The following is a 16,190-nucleotide window of genomic DNA, read 5'->3' as shown; positions in this document are numbered from 1 at the left end:
TATTGTCTATCAGTGCGGGCTTTTCACCAGAAGGCTGCTTATCATGTTTTGTTGGTTTTAAATCAAAGCTTTGTCCTTCTGACATCTAACATGGCAAACACAGCAGCCACCATGCAAATCTTATAATAACAGCTGGTCATATTAGCATGAGATTTTCACTGAAAGACTTCTTTTGATCCAAAAGTATGTCATAGCACAGATCTGATATCCAGCATGGCTGGTCTTATGGTCATCTTTAAAAACTTTTTATCACTATTTCTCCTGAGCATATAGTAATATCAAGATAGGATTTTCACTGAAAGTCTTTTAATGATGTGTACCAAGTCCAAAATGAAAATGGTGAAGATCAGATCTCTTGACTTGATCCATATGGTGGCCATCTTGATAATCTTCTGATCATCACTTCTCTTGAATGGGTCATCATATTAACATGGGGTTTTCACTCAATGTTTTTTTATTATATGTAGATAGTTTTAAATGATAATGGTGCCAATCTGACATTCAACATAGCTGCCATGAAACCCATCATGAAATATTTGTTATAACTGCTTCTCCTGCACAAATGGTTATGATGTGTAGTTGATCCTAAATTAAAGTGTGCTGCATTGAAGATCAGACTTCCAACATTGCTTGCATGTAGGCAGCCTAGAACCATTGTTATAGTTGCTTCTTTTGAAGGGATCATGATAATGATGTCTGCTTTTCATTAAGACACATCATGGAACATTAGCAAGTCTGAAATCAAAATGATGCCACTATAACCCTACCCCCCACAATGGCCATTGTGAAAATCTCATTACAGTTACTTTGCCAGAACTGATTGTACAGCATGTTTTTAATTTTAAAAGGAACTTTTTCTTTCAGTATGTAGCTGTCCTAATCAAACTGGTTCAGATCCAACCTCTGCAATGATTGTCTTGATGGCTATCTTGAAACCCTTTAATTGGCTGCTTCTGAATATATGATCATATTGGTGTTTTCATGAAAACACTACATGTATTTGGATTTGAATATATGATCATATTGGTGTTTTCATGAAAACACTACATGTATTTGGATCTGAATATATGATCATATTGGTGTTTTCATGAAAACACTACATGTATTTGGATCTGAATATATGATCATATTGGTGTTTTCATTAAAACACTACTTGTATTTGGATCTGAATATATGATCATATTTGTGTTTTTATAAATACACTACATGTATTTGGATCTGAATATATGATCATAATTGTGTTTTCGTAAAAACACTACATGTATTTGGATCTGAATATATGATCATATTGGTGTTTTCATGAAAACACTACATGTATTTGGATCTGAATATATGATCATATTGGTGTTTTCATTAAAACACTACATGTATTTGGATCTGAATATATGATCATATTTGTGTTTTTATAAATACACTAAATGTATTTGGATCTGAATATATGATTGTAATTGTGTTTTCATAAAAACACTACATGTATTTGGATCTGAATATATGATCATATTGGTGTTTTTATAAGTACACTACATGTATTTGGATCTGAATCTATGATCATATTTGTGTTTTCTTAAAAACACTACATGTATTTGGATCTGAATGAAAATGTGCTCAGATGACTTCCAACACCTCTTTCATTGGTAAGCTCATTGCAAGAAGGTCCACAGTTTACCTCCCAGTCTTTTAGAGCATCTTTGCCAACTTTGGCATTCCAGTCTCCTTGGACAATGAGGATATCTTTCTTACTGACCGTGTTTAGAATACCCTGTAGTTTGTTGTAAAACTCCTCTATTTCTTCATCATCATGATCGGTAGTTGGAGCATAGACTTGGATAATTGTGATGTTAAAGGGAGATGCTTTCAGACGAATGGAAATGATTCTGCTAGATATGGGGCAGCATTCCAGCACAGATCCCTTGATGGCTTTGTTTACAAGGAAGCCTACTCCATTTATGGACTTGTCACACTCTCCACTATAGTATAATATATGTCCATCTTCGGTTTGGTGTCCTAGGGATTTCCATCTAACTTCACAGAGTCCCAGAATGTGCCATGTGTAGTGTTCCAGCTCATGTGTCAACTCTTGGAGTCTTCCTGTTTGCGCCAGAGTTCTAATGTTCCAGGTGGCAATGGCAATGTTGTCTCTCGCTCTTATTGTATGCATAGTACCAGTAGCACACTTGTCACCTCCGTCCTGATGGACAATGGCAGGCGCGGTCCTTGTTGACCCGGGCGACGACCGATCCAATATTGTAAGCTCAGATTTGTCCAGCATTATCAGTGTGTCTTGGGCAAAAGGTAAATTGTGGACCTTCTTGCAATGAGCTTACCAATGAAAGAGGGAGACGGCTGCTCGAGTTCGCAAGCAACAACAACTTGGTACTAGCCAACACCCTGGGACAACATAAAGCTTCACAATGCTGGACATGGCACTCACCAAATGGAATCCATCACAACCAGATCGACTACATACTGGTTCAAAACCGTTATCGATCTGGCATCAATAGAGCAAAAACAAGGACATTCCCAGGTGCTGATGTTGGGAGTGATCATGACCTCGTGATTATGAACTTCCGAGTGAGGCTGAAGAAAATTAACAAGCCAAAGAACATCAGGCTCAAATTCAACCTTGAACAACTGAAGGACCCTAACATCTGCAAGTCATTCCAAGCCACAATTGGAGGAAAATTTGCTCCACTCCTTGTGATGGATGGTGATGTCAATGAGATGACAGACACCTTCAACACAGTCATGACAGCAACTGCCAAGGACATCATTGGCCTCCATCGCCCAAAGAAAAAACCCTGGGTTACAGAAGAGATTCTCAAGTTGTGTGATGCCCGAAGAGAACTAAAAAACACCAGACACACAACAGGGGCATTGAAGTACCGAGAAATAAACAAGAATATCAGAAAAAACTTGAGCAAAGCAAAAGAAAATTGGATTGGATAAAAGTGCACAGAAATGGAGAACAGTCTGATAAAGAATAACAGCAAAAAGGCATTCCAAATTGTGAAAGACCTCACCAGACAGAAACAACCAAGAGTCAGTACCATTCAAGACAAAAATGGAAAATGCCTCACAGAAGCGAGTGACATTGCAGAAAGATGGACTGAGTATTGCAAAGAACTCTACAACCATCAGTCCACAGGAGACCCAGAGGTGCTTGAAGTTCCAAACTCCTCAAATGATGATGACTTCCCCATTCTCAAAGAAGAGGTGGAGTCAGCAATAACAGCACTGAAGAATGGGAAGGCAGCTGGAGTAGACAACATCCCAGCTGAACTTATCAAGAATGGGGGAGAATCAGTGAAAGAGCTACTAACAAAAATCTGCAATAAGATCTGGCAGACAGGTGAATGGCCAACACATTGGACCCAGTCACTGATTATAACACTTCCCAAAAAAGGCAATCTCCAGCTGTGCCAAAATTACAGAACTATCAGTTTGATCAGCCATGCTAATAAGGTAATGCTGAAGATCATCTTGAACAGACTGAAACCACAAGCAGAAGAAATAATCGCTGAAGAACAGGCCAGGTTCCGGAGTGGAAGAAGCACAACAGAACAAATATTCAATCTCAGGGTTCTGTGCGAAAAGTACTCGCAACACCAACAAGACATCTATCATGTGTTCATAGATTTCAAAAAGGCCTTTGACAGAGTGTGGCATGAAGCATTGTGGGCCACAATGAAGAAGTATAACATGGGTCAAAAGCTAACCAACACCATCAAGCAGCTGTACGCCAAGGCTACCAGTGCAGTAATTGCCCAAGGTGCTGTTGGGGACTGGTTCCAGACAACAGTGGGAGTGTGTCAAGGCTGTCTCCTGTCACCCACGCTTTTCAACATCTACTTAGAGTGCATCATGAGCAAAGCCCTGGAAAACCATTGTGGGACAGTCAGCGTTGGAGGGCGTAACATCACCAACCTCCGCTTTGCAGACGATATTGATGGGCTGGCAGGCAGTGAAGACGAGCTAGCCACCTTAGTGAAGAACCTGGATGAAACATCTTCCAGATTTGACATGGAGATAAGCGCTGAGAAGACAAAACTGATGACAAATAGTGGCAAACAATTCTCAGCCAAGGTTAAAGTCAGAGGACATGAACTGGAAACAGTGAGCCAGTTAAAATATCTTGGTTCCATAATCACTGAAGAGGGATCAAGAGCAGAACTTTTGTCAAGAGCAGCACAAACAATGGCAGCTTTGTCAAAGCTAAGACCCATCTGGAGAGACAAGAATATCTGTCTGAAAACTAAAATCAGACTATTGCGAGCTCTAGTCATCTCAGTCTTTTTGTACTCATGTGAGGCATGGACCCTGACAGCAGAATTACAACAAAGAATCCAGTCACTTGAAATGAGATGCTGCAGAACCATCCTTGGCATCTCTTACATGGACCACATCACAAATGAAGAAGTGCGTAACACCATTAGGCACAAAGTAGGCCAATATGAAGACCTCCTCACCACTGTCAAAAAGAGAAAGCTCAAATGGTATGGCCATGTCACTAGAGCCAACAGTCTATCCACAACAGTCCTGCAGGGCAGCGTCCAGGGTGGCAGAAGGAGAGGTAGACAGAGAAAAAAGTGGACTGACAACATCACAGAATGGACCATGAAAAGTTTTGCGGAGACACAGGCATTGGCACATAATTGAGACAAGTGGAGGGAACTGGTCAGATGTTCAGCAGCACAGTGCCTCAACGACCACACTAGGTCATGAGACTGATGATGATGATGATGATGACTTCCAACAAGGCACAACAGTAACGTTGTAAGAAACTCTTGCAATCACTACTCCTTTTAAATGAACGGTGACATTAAAATAGGGTTTTCAATAAAACATGTGCAATATGTAATTGGTTCTGAATGAAACTATTGCAGATCTGTCTACTATTATATCCACACATTTGTGAAGAAATTTGAAGACCAGGCCGAGTTGACCCTGGGATAAAATCGAAGGTCATTGCTTGAATTTAGTACTTCATTTACCTTCTGTACACATTGACTTGTTCATATTAAAGGCATTGTATTCAGTTGCATTCCAGTAAACAAGCTGATAGTCAGCCCTATGACCTTGATTTTAAGGTCAAAGTCTCAATGCAAACTTTTTGCTATAACGGTTTTTTAATATTATAGTACAAACAAGTATGTATGGAATTTAATCAAATCAGTTTGTGATAATACCTGAAGAATGCCTTGAAGGATCCCAGTTCTAAAACTTGGGATTTCTTTCTTCAACAAAAAGTAGCTTAGCTTATGCATCTATCATGACATTTTCTGTGATGAGTTCATTGGTCCACCAATCATATCAGGTTCAAGGTCAAAAGCCATGGCAAAGAATTGTGTTCTGCATTTATCGGCCATACATGTTGATACAAAAAAAATTGAAAATATATTTGGTAAATTGATGTATCTCATGAATATCAGAGATGGTTTCAGCACTCCATAGCTAAAACAATACAAATGCAGAAGATATGAGCTCTGTCAATAAAGAAATAGTCCCTTTGAGGGACTCATTCATGTCCTATTGATGGCTGGATATGTAGGAAGGATATACATGTACAGTTAATTTTCAGAACTCCCAATTCCTGTCAACCATTCATGTTTCTTTAAAATGCAAATCAATAACCAATATTTTCTGCAAAAACCATTTTTCTTTCAAATTGGTACACATTTTTCTTTCAAATTGGTATGATTTTTTTCCCTTCAAATTGGTACAATTTTTTTTCCTTAAAAAAATTGGTATGCTCAGTGTAACATTGTACAGTATGTTACACATTTTTGTTTATTATAGTGTGCACAGTGTCTTTATTTTTCTTACCTGTGTAGTATAGGTGAGACAATGGAATGACTTTTATGACATTGTCATCATTGGTATAGGTACCAATATTAGTTTTTGCATTTAGCTTGGTTTCTTTGACATTTTTTTGTATCTACAGTCATTAAACTGTATAGTTGCATTTTTCTTGGAGGGTACTATTCAGTGGGCTATAGTAGGTCGCAGTGACCTTCTTTAATGCTCAAAATATTTTAAATGTTTTGGGATTATGCCATAGTGGAACAAGCAAGACATATAATTCTTTGGAATTTAAGTCAGTATTTTTTTGGTGCATTATTTACAGCCTGTAGACCTGAGTGTCGGTGAACTACAGATGTATGGCACAGTTGAATGGTGTAATGTCAGCGACAGCTTGGGGAAGGTGAAAAAAGGCACAGATCTGGAGAGTATGGTGTTCGTCTTCAAGAGTGGAGTGGTTTTCCTCTGTAGGGAAAGGTTAAAACGAAGAAAATCTAGAGTGGTGAGTGTTACTAAATATGATACTACAAAGATATACCCATCATCAGGGTTGAAACATTGCATAGGAGTGTAAGTACTGTATTATAAAGTAGCTTGTTTGTTGTTGTTGTTGTGGGGTTTAACGCCATTTTTCAGCACACGATAGGCTATACATGGCGGCCAGTATTAATGGTGGAGGAAGAACCCGGCAAAACCCCGGAAAGAACCACCGACCCACGAGAAGCTACTGGCAAGCTTTCTCACATACCCACATTGGCTGAATCCGAGACTTGAACCAGCGCAGACAGAGGTGAGATGGCAGTGATCCGTAACGGAGAGCGATTTAGACCACTCGGCCACTCGGGGCCCCTATAAAGTAGCTTGTAGCTTTTGCCCATCTTTTAGTCATCTGAATATCAAAGGAAATTTTAAGTTAGAAATGTTATGCCCTGCTTGCAGTGACGGCATCTTGAATTGGTCTTGCCTGTTTGACCAGCCAACCATCTGTCAGTTCCAAGAATCTTCTTAGCAAGACTGCTCAACATAGACAAATAAAATTTGGTACACTTATTTTTGTCTACCATACAAACTCATTTATAAGGTGAGTCCAACTACAAACTGCACAGTCCCAGATCTGCTGTCCCATAATGCACCTGCAGACCTTGGTCTGTGCAGTTTGTTAGAAGTAATCAGTAAAACAAACAATATTGACCAGAATCTGCAAATGCATTATGCAATGGCAGATCAGGATTGTTGTTGTTTGTAGTTTGACTTTTTTATATAAGTAATTATATATGGTATTTGTAGCTAATCAGATTTAATTTTCTGGTCATCACAAAAACTTCTATTTCATTTTAGAAGTTTTTTTTAACACGGACTTTGACTTTTTTTGGCAAATGAATAGACATATACCACTTAAGTAGGCCAGTGATATTTTGTTGGGACATTGATATTTGGTAGGCCAGTGTTATTTGGTAGAGTTAGTGATATTTGGTAGGCCAGTGATATTTGAAGGCTAATTTGTATTCCTACATATAGGAATTTATTAAGATGTAAATGCAAAAATTAATGGATTTTCAGGGTCTGTATTTGACTTTGAAGACGCTAATATATGTATGAACATTTAAATATAGAAATAGGCTGTCAGAATGATAAAAGTAGTATGGAAACAATCTCAGTGAGTACCCCATTGCATGATGACATACATATAATCGATATGAAACTAAATACAAAAGGTTTTAACATAGGTCACTTAAATGTACAAGGTATAGTGGGAAAAAACTGACCAGATTAAGATAATGTTGTCTTCCAAGGAAGATAATATAAATGTTTTACATATTTCACTGTTAAGGCTACAACAAACCATTACGCAGGGACAGAGAGACAGCAGGGGGAGGTCTTGTTGTATACATTAGGGAAGATGTAAATGCAGAAAGACAACTTGACTTGGAGTCACATGAAATTGAGAGTATCTGGGTGGAAATTTTTCAAAATAATGGAGAATCATTCCTAGTTGGTTTCATTTATAGACCACCTTCCTCCAAAGCAATTTGGAATGATAACTTTTTAAAACAATTGGAAAATGTTCTTGCACAGGAGAAAGAAACATATATACTTGGAGATATAAATAAGGACCTTCTCAATACTCAAATAATGAACAACTGGATGGAATTTATTGAATCATTAGGCCTAGACCAGCTGGTAAATGAGCCCACAAGGGTAACAGAAAAATCAAGCACTCTTATTGATCACATTTATACCAACCTGCCAGACAATGTGGCTTGTGTTAATGTACTGAATGTTGGTCTTAGTGACCACTATCCTACTTTTTTGACAAGAAAGGTTAAATGCAAGAAAAATAAGAAAAATACACACAAAATGATCACTTACAGATAGTTAAAAAATTGTATTGAAGAACAATTTCTCAATGACCTATATAAAGTTCCATGGAATATGATCCAAAATTTGGATGACATAGATGAAGCTCTAAGGGTGTGGACTGACTTATTCATGGATGTAGTCTCTAAGCATACACCACTGAAAGTACATCGAGTAAAGATTGAAATTCAACCTAACTGGCTTACTACTGAAATCCTAGATGCTATGAAAATATAAGACCAATTCAAGGCTATGGGAAACCATGCACAATATAAAGTATGGAGAAATAAATTAACAAGTATGATTAAAAAAGCTAAAGAAACTTATTATGAATCATTGCTTGAAAACAAAAAGAGCAACACAAACTCCATTTGGAAAGTCTTCAATGAACTCACCGGAGGAACACAAAAAAATCAGACACATAGAATTCACTCACTTCTGGTAAATGACACCATAGTCACTGATGACACTGACATTGCAAATGTTTTCAATGATTTTTTCACCAACATTACCACAAACTTAAAAGAACCAGTGATGGAAAACAACTTTAATGAACTGAAAAAGTTCTGCAGCAGCAAAATCTCTAGGGAGTTATGTTTCTCTATCCCACCAGTATAAAAAACTTTGTCAAAAAATGTCTCAGTAAACTTGATACCAAGAAAGCTACAGGACTTGATCAGATTGGTCCAAGACTCATAATCTTCTGCCTCTGCTATTGTAGACAGCATAACATTCATAATTAAATTTAATTATTGCAACCTCATCTGTCTCCAAATTATGAAAAACTGCAAAAGTAACTCCTATTCACAAATCTGGTTCTAAGGATGACGCTGATAACTACCGACCAATCTCAATACTACCAAACTTGTCAAAATTGATTGAAAAACATGTCCATGACTCATTCATGTCATATTTAACCAAACACTTGCTGTTATACCCTAATCAATCAGGCTTTAGACAGAAACATTCCTGTGAGACTGCCTTGATCTTCCTAACTGATAACAGGCTTCAAGCACTTGACCAAGGTAGAAAAATAGGATCTGTATTTGTAGATTTCAGGAAAGCTTTTGACATTGCGGATCATGAAATCCTTTTGAAGAAACTGAAAATCTACCAATGTGATGAAAGAACAGTTAGATGGTTTACTTCATACTTAAGTGAGAGAACACAACATGTTTATATAAATGATGTTCTGTCTTAACCTGGAACAGTTCGATATGGAGTACCACATGGCTCAATTCTAAGTCCATTACTATTTATTTTATTTAATAATGACCTACCGCTTTTACTAAGAGACTCAATATCATCTACAGATCTCTATGCAGATGACACAGTGTTGTCAGACATCCAAAACACAAAGAATGAACTCGAAATTTCATTACAGAATGCCCTAAACAAACTGGAAAACTGGTGCACATGCAATGGCATGGTGGTAAATACTGGTAAAACTAAAATATTACTTATCTCAACATGGCAAAGAAGGACAAATCTTGATAGTGATGAACTATGTCTGAAATGGAAGGATATAAAATTTGCAAATGGTCATGATAGACTACTTGGTGTTCTGGTAGATAACCTATCATGGACTGAACATATCAAACATATCAGTAAAAAAAGTCAATTCAAGTTTATGGCTTCTCAGTTGGATAAGACATTTTCTCCCTGAAAGGCACACAAAACTATTTTATAACAGTTACATACAACCCTATTTAGACTACTGTAATACAGTATGGGGTAATTCAAATGATAAAAACATAGCAAGCTGGAACATTTTCAAAAAAGAGCATTTGGACTAATATCAATCCAGAAAGAAAGCAATGAAAATTTAGCTGGTAGGTTACAAATATTACCTATTAAAGACCGAATCTGTTTGAGAAAAGCCAAATTAATGTACAGGATATCCCATAATAGTGCTCCTGAATATTTACAATCACTATTCCAGTATAGGCTACCTGCGATCCATGTCTACCAAACAGTATAAAATTCCCAAACCAAAACCGGTACTCTGAACTCTGCTCTGAAATAGTATTCCAGTTGAGATTAGAAATGCCCACTCAATTTCCTTCTTCCAAACCCAATATATCCAGTGGCATCAGAGATGCAGCTAAAATAAATAAATTCCTTTGTATGAGGGCCTCAAGGTAGATTAGTTCTTAGCTAATTGTGTTACCCTCTTTAAATAAGGCCATTATTATTATTATTTTATTATTATTATTATTATTATTATGAAGAGCTTCATACCACTGCAGGTGTGTATCAATTTTGTTACTTTTAAACGAGCTTCTGACATTACCTTGTTAACACAATAAAGGAACAACAACAAGAGGTAGATAAATCAGTTTCGTTGGGCATGCTTGTAAGTATATATAAATGAGTATATATAAATGACCTAATTACATTTTATTGCCATCTTAGCAGTTTCCAAACTTTTCAGAATTTTTTAACTTATTGGAACTTTGACATTTGGGTGTGTGTTGGGGGCATAAGAAACACAAGTCTGTTCTGTTTGATATTTATTTACTCTAGTAAAATTTGATGAAACTGTACAACAGCCGTAGATGTGAAGCCAATCCTTCTGTACCAAAAAGGTGACCTCTCTTTGGACACAAAATGGAAATATTTGTTTCTATGTCACGGTTGACCCTTATTAAGAGGTAGACACATTTAAGAGTGAGACCACTACCTTCCTCATCCATATTTATGAAACAGTTCTAATTGACACAAAAGTACATCAAGTATTTTCATGCAGAAAAATGTGAAAATTTTAATGTTGTTAGATCACCTGACAATGAAGCCAAGAGAACTTATGGTATTGCCTTTCATCTGTCACCAGTCATTGGTCCAGTGTCCATCAACAATCACTTTTTTCAACTTCTTAAAAAACCCTAGACCAATTTCAACCAAAACTTGGCACAAAGCATCTTAGCGTGAAGGCTTGCCAAGTTTTTACATATGATGCCTATCAGCCATTAAATATTGCCACCTTTACTAAAAATAATATAACCTTTTAAACAATTTCTACTCAAAACCTATTGAACTGAATTTAATCAAATTCGACAAAAAGCTTCCTGTCTTAAAAGCTTGTCAAATCAATACAATTAATTATGCTCTGTTCCCAAATATGGCCACCATTACTAAAAATATAAAAAAACTTTAAATTACTTCTTTACAAAAACCTCTCAAAAGAATTTGATTTAGCCGTAATTAATGCATTCTGTCTTAAATGAATTTCAGAAGTCCAACATTGAATATAACCTCCATTACAAAAAATTGAATAGATATTTCAAAAACAGCTTCTGAAAAATGGCTTAATGGAATTCAACCAAGCTTGCTGAAAGCATCCTGGGTCAAATGGCTTTTGAGTCAGTAAATGATGCCATTCTACTATCAAACATGGCCACCATTAACTAAAGCTAGAAACAACTTAAAATGACTACTTAGAAACTGCACAGTAGAAGTTGAAAGTATTTTGACTTATGCAAAAATGATGTGAATATGACAATAAATATAGCCACCATTACTAAAACTGGAAAATCCTTAAAATGACATGTTCTCAAAAAACACTTTGCAGAATTTAATCAAATGTTGCAGCAAGCATTCTGGAATGAATTGCAAATGCTTTTTACAAACGATGCCAATTTGGAAACAAATATGGCTGCAAACAATATTTCAAAAAATATGACATAATGTATCCTACTTTGAGTACTTCTCAGATGTATCAAAATGATGCCATTCTGAAGTCAAATTAAAGTTTCAATTACTAAAAGTAGAAAAAATTTAGACAAATTAATTTAAAACCATATGCTGACCAGAATTTGTCCATCTTTAAGACAAAATATCCTGGTTTATTGAACTTTGAATATTGGACAAAAGATGCTGATGTGCAATAAAATATGGATAAAAATACAAACAGTAGAGAAACCATGAAACAATTGTTTTCAAACTTATGCAGTGAACAACAGTGGAGAAATTTCAGCAGAAAGTGTACTGCTGACCCAGATTTGCATTAAGCTATTATCCAGATGTCAGCGGCCCATTTGGGTTTCCTATACTGCTGCAGGCGCCCAAAGAAAGAAATCTCAAGGGAGACAACTCCCATTTCTTACTATTCTTCTTGCACAAAACCATTGATTGTCTCCCCTATTATACTTTGACAAAAATGAATCGTCATTTTCTGAATGTTTCACATTTAAATAATCTTTTTCAGGGAGCTGGCTCCTCAAAGGGGATATTTTATGATTGTAATGACACTGTTGAGCGCTTCCGTACACTAATTCCTGTACAGGAAGTGCAGGTGCGCACCGGGAAGGTTAGTGATATTGATGGACATTACTGGTGGGAACTTGTTCACCTCAAGAGTGAGGCAGATGCCAAACCAGAGAGAGTCTACCAGTTCTGCAACAGGTTGGTGTGTTCTGGTCCATTTACATTCAAAAGACAAGCATTAACACTCTGACAAGGATTAGTTCAAAACTTGTTGTTTTTGGGGGGTGAGGGTATGCTAACTGCAGGGCCAAGCATTTTCATTACCATGCATTTGGAGTACCTGAAAAGAAAAACATAAAAACAGAACTATGATAAGTGAATTCATGGGACAAAATGATGTCAGAAGGGGTTGATACCATACATACTTACAGATCAGATCCAACTGCAGGCAACATAGACCCAGATCTGCTGTTGGTTAATGTGCCAGTAGATCAGGAATGATGTTGGTTATTCTGCTTATTACTAACAAACTCCATATATCCAGATTTGTATCATGTGACAGCAGATTGGAGTCTATACAGTTTGCAGTTGAACCCAATTTAAAAGTGAGGACAGATGGTATATACTCTTCTCTTAAAGTTTAATGCGTAATTGAAGTTTAATTGATTTTTAAAAAATTTAGGAACATTATAAGGAGTTAATATTTATATTCAAGTTTTGTGCTGAATCACATTTAAAAAAACAACTGTTCAAATGTCACCAATATTAGGCTATCTTCAATTTAATATTACCAGACATAACATGTCCTCAGAAATAATAATAATAATAATAATAATAATAATAATAATAATAATGATGATGATGATGATAAAATCAAACTTGTATTAACACATCCTCTTGAAATAACATTGATTTTGTATGTTTCTTGTTAGCTGGTTTGACTTTGCCGTATATTTTCAGTACCTCAGAGGCCAAAACAGATTTCATGCGCATCATCCGACAGATCATTCGAGATTGTGTGCGGAAGATGACGATTCCAGGAGCCACTCATAATACAAGGTCAAAATACATTCCCTATGGAGGCAAGCGTCTAGAAGCCTTGTCACAAAATGCAAGGACTATAAGTAACAAACGGAAAAGTCATAAAAACCAAGATACTGAAAGGCATTCTATGGAATTTGAGGAGAAATTCAGAGTGTTGGAATGTGAATCTGCGATAAGGACTAGAAGTAGAACCGTGGGAGATTTGAATGATGTAAGTCAGGATGAGTTAGAGTCAGATGCATTCATTGCGGCTTCTGAACCACAAATTTGTCTAAGTAGTGCAAGTCCTAGTTCATCCAATTCAAATTTGAGTGGCTCTAGTCAAAGTGGGTCTTCTGCAAAATTGACATTTGCAAGTGCCAATCCTGTAAATCATCATACCAGAGCTATACGGTTGTCAGAGAGCTCTCCTATTTGGAAACCAAGAAATGAGGCAAATCAGGGGAAAATACTCCTGCATGGAGGAGAAAACGGCAATGCACAATTGGTTTTGGTGTCTAATACAAAATCACAGAAAGAATCAAAAACAATTGTCTTTAATCAAGATAGTTTTGAATTACAGCTTAAGGATACAGAATGCTGACATATGCTGGGTTTTTGTTATCCAGATGTTGATATTGTCAAAAATAATAGCATTTTTCTGTGATGGCTGAATAGGGCATATTGCTTTGTTGCTTTCTGTCCATACATGTATAACTCCGTACATCTATTCTAAAGCCATTTTAACACAGTATTATAAATAATCCATTGGAAAAGGAGCCATGAACTTTTGCATACTATATCACCTGATCGAATTTTCATACTGTTGCAGCAAATTAAATTTTGTTTTTACACATTTTAAAGCATTTTGACTTAGACCATTTTAAGAAAAACCTTGTTAGCATAATTAGGTAAAATCCACTTAAATTAGACAAATGAAATTTACTAGGCTTACATGTAACCATATGCAGATAAATATAATATTCATAGGTTATTTCAACAATTTGTCATTGTTCTACACATTTTTGGAACTTATTTGATTTTCACTAAAATCAAGTAAGCACAATTCAGCAAAAACCTTACAAGATAGACAAACAAAATTTGGCATTTAAAAAACATGACTGCTGACCTGAATAGATTTTGATGCCTTTATAGTAATTTTTCAAATTTTCTAAAGTTTTGGCTATTTGGGGACTTTTGTTGATCAGGGGAGGGGTGGGGGCATATGTATTTTACAAGCTCAAATCTTCTTATTCATTCATATACTCGTATATATTATAGACAGGGATGTGTGGTTTTTAAAAATGTATACATGCTGCTTTTATAATGTCTACTTAATGCTCAGTAAAGAATTTCTTCATGTACAATATATTTAATATGTACATTAATAGCATTTAATTTCACAATTTTTAATTCACTAACATCCACTGAAAAAAAGTAATCCTTTTGTTAGGCCCTCACTATTGCCATGGAGTGAGAATATAGAGTCACCCATGTCCATCTGTCACATTACATCTTGACTCCATCACATCAGAAATTTTAGTTTCCACTAAATAACCTTTGAAGGACTTCATGGATTGAAACCAAATTTCATAGAAGTCTAAATATTAGGAAAACAGGTTTGATTTTTGCTGTTTTTCATCAAACTTTTACAGAGTTGGGGCCAGTATTTTAACCTTGCCCTTTCAATTTTGTTTCTGCTAAGTAACATTTTAAGGACTTGACAAAGAAATAAAATTTGGTTTGAAGAAAATTTGGGTCAGTTTTAATTTCACCATATACCTGTGAAATTTTATGAAGTTGTGGTCCCTTTTTGACTTTAAAATGTAAATTTTTGCTCAGTAACGTTTGACGAATGTAATGGATTGAAGTCAGGCCAAAGTCAAGTTAGAATATACGGAGTAATTTCACCTTTTTGAATTGGAGCTTTGCCGTTCAGTTTTGTTTCTATTCAGTAACTATTGAAGGACTTAAGAGATTTCAAATTGAATTTAATGTGAGGCTATAAATTGCAAAGATCCTGGCTAGGTTTGAATTTCACCATTTGCTGTCACATTTTTGGGTGAGTTATGGCCCCTGTTTGACTTGGCACTTCGTCCTTCAATTTCGTTTTCACCGAGTTGCTTTTGATGGATTGAAATTAGATTTGTTTGAGCCTTTACATTGATAAGATCAATGTCATGTTTGATTTTCACCATTTTATGGAGAACAGTTATGTAGTATGGGGCCTGTTTGATTTAGAATTTCCTACAATATCCACTTCACCACTTTATGGTGAACAGTTATGTAGTATGGGGCCTGTTTGATTTCGAATTTCCTACAATATCCACTTCACCACTTTATGGTGAACAGTTATGTAGTATGGGGCCTGTTTGATTTCGAATTTCCTACAATATCCACTTCACCATTTTATGGTGAACAGTTATGTAGTATGGGGCCTGTTTGATTTCGAATTTCCTTCAATATCCACTTCACCACTTTATGGAGAACAATTATGTAGTATGAGGCCTGTTTGATTTCGAATTTCCTACAATATCCACTTCACCACTTTATGGTGAACAATTATGTAGTATGAGGCCTGTTTGATTTCGAATTTCCTACAATATCCACTTCACCACTTTATGGAGAACAATTATGTAGTATGAGGCCTGTTTGATTTTGAATTTCCTACAATATCCACTTCATCACTTTTGAAGGACTTCAGGTATTGAAACTAAATGTATTATAAGGATTTACATTAAGAAGATCTAGGTCAAGTTTGATGTTTCCTGTTTCCTAGAAAAATATTTTCTGGAGTTATTGAC

General features: G+C 36.1%; 1 protein-coding gene across 6 annotated transcripts in view; it reads left to right on the top strand.

Moving 5' to 3' along the window:
* Positions 1–16,190, top strand: part of LOC149786049 (protein still life, isoform SIF type 1-like) — a 405,626-nt gene that overhangs the window by 378,323 nt on the left and 11,113 nt on the right. For all 6 annotated transcript variants that reach the window (XM_089976333.1, XM_089976334.1, XM_089976332.1 and 3 more), the window contains 3 exons: positions 6,125–6,301; positions 12,365–12,561; positions 13,324–13,618. In XM_089976333.1, the coding sequence (XP_089832459.1) occupies positions 6,125–6,301; positions 12,365–12,561; positions 13,324–13,618 (669 nt within the window). The remainder of the gene's footprint in view (positions 1–6,124; positions 6,302–12,364; positions 12,562–13,323; positions 13,619–16,190) is intronic.

Source organism: Sinohyriopsis cumingii, chromosome 12 (assembly GCF_028554795.1).
Source record: "Sinohyriopsis cumingii isolate HCF-2022 chromosome 12, ASM2855479v2, whole genome shotgun sequence".
NCBI classification, from domain to species: Eukaryota; Metazoa; Mollusca; class Bivalvia; order Unionida; family Unionidae; genus Sinohyriopsis; species Sinohyriopsis cumingii.
Note: the sequence above shows the minus strand (reverse complement) of the source record. Positions and strands in the feature narration are given on the sequence as shown.